This window comes from Alosa pseudoharengus, unplaced genomic scaffold (genome assembly GCF_046254945.1).
Source record: "Alosa pseudoharengus isolate Yale_2024_CS ecotype anadromous, Long Island Sound unplaced genomic scaffold, YU_APseudo_1.1 YU_APseudo_1.1_scf_30, whole genome shotgun sequence".
Lineage (NCBI taxonomy): Eukaryota > Metazoa > Chordata > Actinopteri > Clupeiformes > Clupeidae > Alosa > Alosa pseudoharengus.
Window position 1 is genome coordinate 333,022 of NW_027468719.1, and position 4,337 is coordinate 337,358.

The following is a 4,337-nucleotide window of genomic DNA, read 5'->3' on the forward strand; positions in this document are numbered from 1 at the left end:
TTATATGCCCATGCCATACTCACTCTGTGGTGGAGTGTCCATGCTCTTGACCAGCTCCTGCTCCTTCATTCGGTCAGCAAGCTGCTGCACCTCCAGCCTCCAGTTCTCAGGCTCCACCTCACCCATCCTGCTGCCCAGCTCTTCAGCGTCAAAATGGCTGCCACCGTTCAGAGCCACCACCTCCTCGATCTTCCTCAGAACCTCGGTCCAGCTGCTCTCACTCACCATCTCCACGTATCTGTTGCCGCTCTTCTCCAAGAGCCAGTGCAGGGGCCCGCCCTCGCTCTCGATGTACTGATCCGGGGTCCATCCTGCTGACGAGTAAAACACCACAATGTTGTGCTGCCAGACGCCCCTGCCGCCGACGAGCTCCAGGTGCTCCTGGATCTCTCTCCGCCACGTCTCGGAAAAGGGCAGGTCCATGCACACAGCCGTTAGGAACGCATGTGGGCCCGGAGCACACACTGACATGCCGGACGCCATCTGTCTCCTTGTCTGCTCCAGAGCCTTCCTGCATGGGGTCATTGTGACGAACGCCATCGTGATCTGCTTCCCACCGTACTCCCACCGTTTCGTCGGGCAATCGATGGGGTCTCGTCCGGTATCGGAGTTGTCGTTGTCGTCTTTGCTTTCAGTGCCGCGGGCTGATGTGGATTTCTCTTTGTACTGCAGGAACATCACACGGACCTCTGAGAGAGGCAGAGTTTCACCTGAAATGAAATATACGTTGTGTGTCTTCACTGTACAGGGCAATGGAAGAGCTACTACTGAAGGGGCATTTATGCAATGATATACAGTACTTGAATAATATGACATCGTGAACGTCAGGAATCATTATGTCATAAAAGTGATGTAACAAATGTAGTGGAGTGAAAAGTGAAATATTTCCCTCTGAGATGTAGAAAAAACTAGAGTACAAGAACTTTGAGTTTGTATGTGAGTACAGTACTTGTGTAAATGCACTTTCACCACTGTATATTAAAACTCAAATTTAAATGTGTATCCACCTATTTCCGGTTACCTCCTTACTTGTCCACTTATTTTGGTGAACAAAAGTACTTTTCTTAACAAAATGACAATTAATCACATAGTTAACCATTTAACATAGTTTTCAACTTGCCCATAGTGAATACGTTAAACCACTCACCCATGACAAATTTAAAAGTAGCTTCCTGTCTGTAAGCTCTTGTCTCTCTGTCCTCCACTCTTGTACTGAGGTGACTCCTCTTCTTCTCCACTTCCTGTAGAATAGTTGTGTCAGCCTCAAAGTGACGTCCACCATTTCCTGCTACCATCTCCTCAATCTTCTCCAGCAGCTGTGTGACCTGATCTTCTGATCGAGACTGATTGTTGAGGACATGATATCTGTTTCCACACTTGTCAACAAGCCAGTGCAGGCTCTCTCCTTCACACTCAATGTACTGCTCAATGGTGGTGTCTCCCAGCCAGTCTCTATCTGTGAACAATACCACGATATGACTCCAGACTTTTTCACCGAGAAGCATCAAGTGGTCCTGAATATTTTCCCAAGTTTCCTTCATGAAGGATTCCTTCACAGACACAACCACTAGGAGGGCATGTGGTCCTGGAGGACACAGAGACACACTGCTCACAATCTCCTGTTTGGTGAGCTCAGGAGTGTCTGAAAAGTGGAGTCCATTCCACCATCCCGGCGTATCAACGACAGTCACCAGTCTGCCTATCACCTCAGCCCGTCTCTCGGCACACCGCACTGTTTTCGTCTTATCGTCAAACACATCTTTGCCAAGGATGATATTTCCAGACGAAGTCTTTCCAAAGCCTCTGCAGCCGAGCAGCACAACCCTTAACTCTTTAAGAGGAGGTGCTTCGCCTGTGAAATACATTAAGATGTTTATCAATTAATCCTACAGATGTCTGGCTTGTCTGCTACCTGCATTGTTCCATGCACCCCTTTACCGATGACGTGTGGTTGGGTACCCATTCCATTTCATTAAGTGAATTAATTAAGTTACTTGCTAGTTTAGTTTTAGGGGATTGAAACTGAAAGTGTGGTTGAAATATTTGGCTTTTGAATTTAACTGTTTTTGAGTGAATGCATTGCATTGAAAAATAACTAAAACACCAATGTTTATCAAGTAATGGGGTCATTCCACGTCAATTCAACCAGGGCCCACGCACTTAGGTCTCAAAAAATTCTGAAAAAAATTACCAGATGTACCTATGTTACCCAGGAGACACACTGTAAATGTCAATACTTAAGTTCACAAGCCCATAGCGCAAGAACTAAACCATGCAGGAGGCTCAAATTGTGTATGCTGGTACATAAATAGGAATAGTATATAGCAATATAGTCATGTTTGGTCTGGATGATCCTGCATGTTCATAGCTGTCCCTCAAAGTTGATCAGAATTTTATTTGAGTTTTTGGCTGGGCTCTGTTTAGGCCTTCAGAAGACATATTTGTACGCAACATAGGCTCTTGATTTATGTTCCTTATTGAGAGAAGTAGAAACACGCTTACAAAAAGCAATGAACAGACCTCACAAGTCTGAAAAATCATTTTGGTTCTAATTTTCAGAGCACCAAAACACCTTGTGGGAATATACTTTTTTTATATTTTTTTCTTTATTCTCCATGAACACCAATTTGACTTGTCTTATGCAAATCTTTCTTTTTTACTTTCGACCCTTAACATGGGCAAAATGCACCATTGAAATCAATATGTTTCGTATAGAGTTACCACAGGTTACTCTATACAACCACAGGTGGCACTGTGGTAACTATATATAAAACATATTGATATGTTTTATATTAACCTGTTAAATTATTTTCCTGGTTCCTTCTAGAATTCTACGCAAACAATCTATAGTTTCAGTGTTCCTTATACAGTCTATGGGGAAAATCTCTGAGGGTAATTGTGACATCATAATGTGGAACTCTCGGTTCGCGAACATTCTAATCACATATTTGTGACCGTACTCCTCAACAGGTTAAGAGCCTATGTTGAGTACGTCTTCGAAAGGCCTAAACAGAGGCCAGCCAAAAACTCCAATAAAATGTTCATCAACTTCGAGGGACAGCTATGACCATGCAGGATCATCCAGACCAAACGTGACAATTTTGCCACATACTATTCAAATTTATGTACCAGCATGCAAAATTTGAGCCTCCTACATGGTTTAGTTCTTGCGCTATGGGCTTGTGAACTTTGACAAAAAAAAGAGGCAGAACAAAATCGACACCCCCCTCCCCCTGTAAAACTGGCTGTATCATGGAAAGTATTGATCTTAAATGAAAGTAATTTGAAATGTCTCCTGAGTAACATAGGTACACCTGGTAATTTTTTCAGAATTTTATGAAACCTAAGTGTGTGGGCTCTGGTTGAATTGACGTGGAATGACCCAATGCCTATTTCCTGATATTTTCAGTAGGGCTGTGTATTGGCAAGAATCTGGCGATACGATACATATCACGATACATGGGTTACAATTCAAAATATTGCAATATATTTCAATACTGTGCGAAAGGCGATAAAGTCTAACTTTAGAAAAACTTATATTATAAAGAAGACACCATCATATGCATAAAATGTATAGTAAGTAAAAACTGTTTTCTTTAGACAAACAATTCAGTACACTGTACAGTACAGTTCTGCCTATGTCATTAAGAATATAAAGTGATTGCATGTGAACTATTGAAAAAAAAATCAATATTATGTTTTTGAAAAAATCAATACAGTATTGCCAATATTCGATTTTAGCAATATTTTCTTACACAACTAATTTCCAGTAAATAGTTAAAACGTATTTCTCTTGGATATTTGTTTATGTCATTGGGTATTGGATACTCATGTGTCTGATAGTCGGTAATGGTTAAAATGTGAAAGTGAAAGTATTCCATACTGATTCATGGTTAAGTATGATATTCCATTTGTTGCTTATTACAATGATAATATTAATAGCTATTTAACAATTTTAAAATAGTAAGGTAACTGTAAAAACTAAATTTGATTTAAGATACAGAAGGCATTTGAATGCATTTAGTGATTTACTTTTATTTAGCCATATAGTCACTTTATTAGCCTGGAGGACCAGACCCAATCTGAAAGATTAAGGGTCTGGCCACGACTAACGTAATGGCCCAACTCGAGGGGCGGCATCAAGCACGCATTTGAAAATCTCACTGCACACAAACACTATACGATCAATGTTAACTGACTGATTCTGGACTTCGACGCAATTGGATAACACTACGTCTGTCATCTGTTTAGCTTGCTTCTGGCTCATTAACGAACACCACTAACCACTCGGTGAGTTGCACAGTTTTGAAAACGAACGTTAAGGATTGTTTTAAGGA

At 41.3% G+C, this 4,337-nt stretch overlaps 1 protein-coding gene across 1 annotated transcript; it reads right to left on the bottom strand.

Annotated features, from left to right (window-relative positions):
* LOC143101177 (uncharacterized) lies at positions 1–1,865 on the bottom strand. The gene is made up of 2 exons (XM_076264579.1): positions 1,148–1,865; positions 1–710 (listed from the first exon to the last, which is right to left on the bottom strand). The coding sequence occupies exons 1-2, from the start codon at positions 1,863–1,865 to the stop codon at positions 1–3; spliced, it is 1,428 nt and encodes a 475-aa protein (XP_076120694.1).
* Between the last annotated feature and the right edge of the window lie 2,472 nt (positions 1,866–4,337).

Bases quoted from the DNA above. Each gene is read 5' to 3' on its own strand.
- LOC143101177 (XM_076264579.1), bottom strand. From the start codon at position 1,865: ATGTATTTCACAGGCGAAGCACCTCCTCTTAAAGAGTTAAGGGTTGTG. The intron at 711-1,147 runs GTGAGTGGTTTA...ATTTCATTTCAG, and splicing joins TACTTTTAAATTTGTCATGG to GTGAAACTCTGCCTCTCTCA.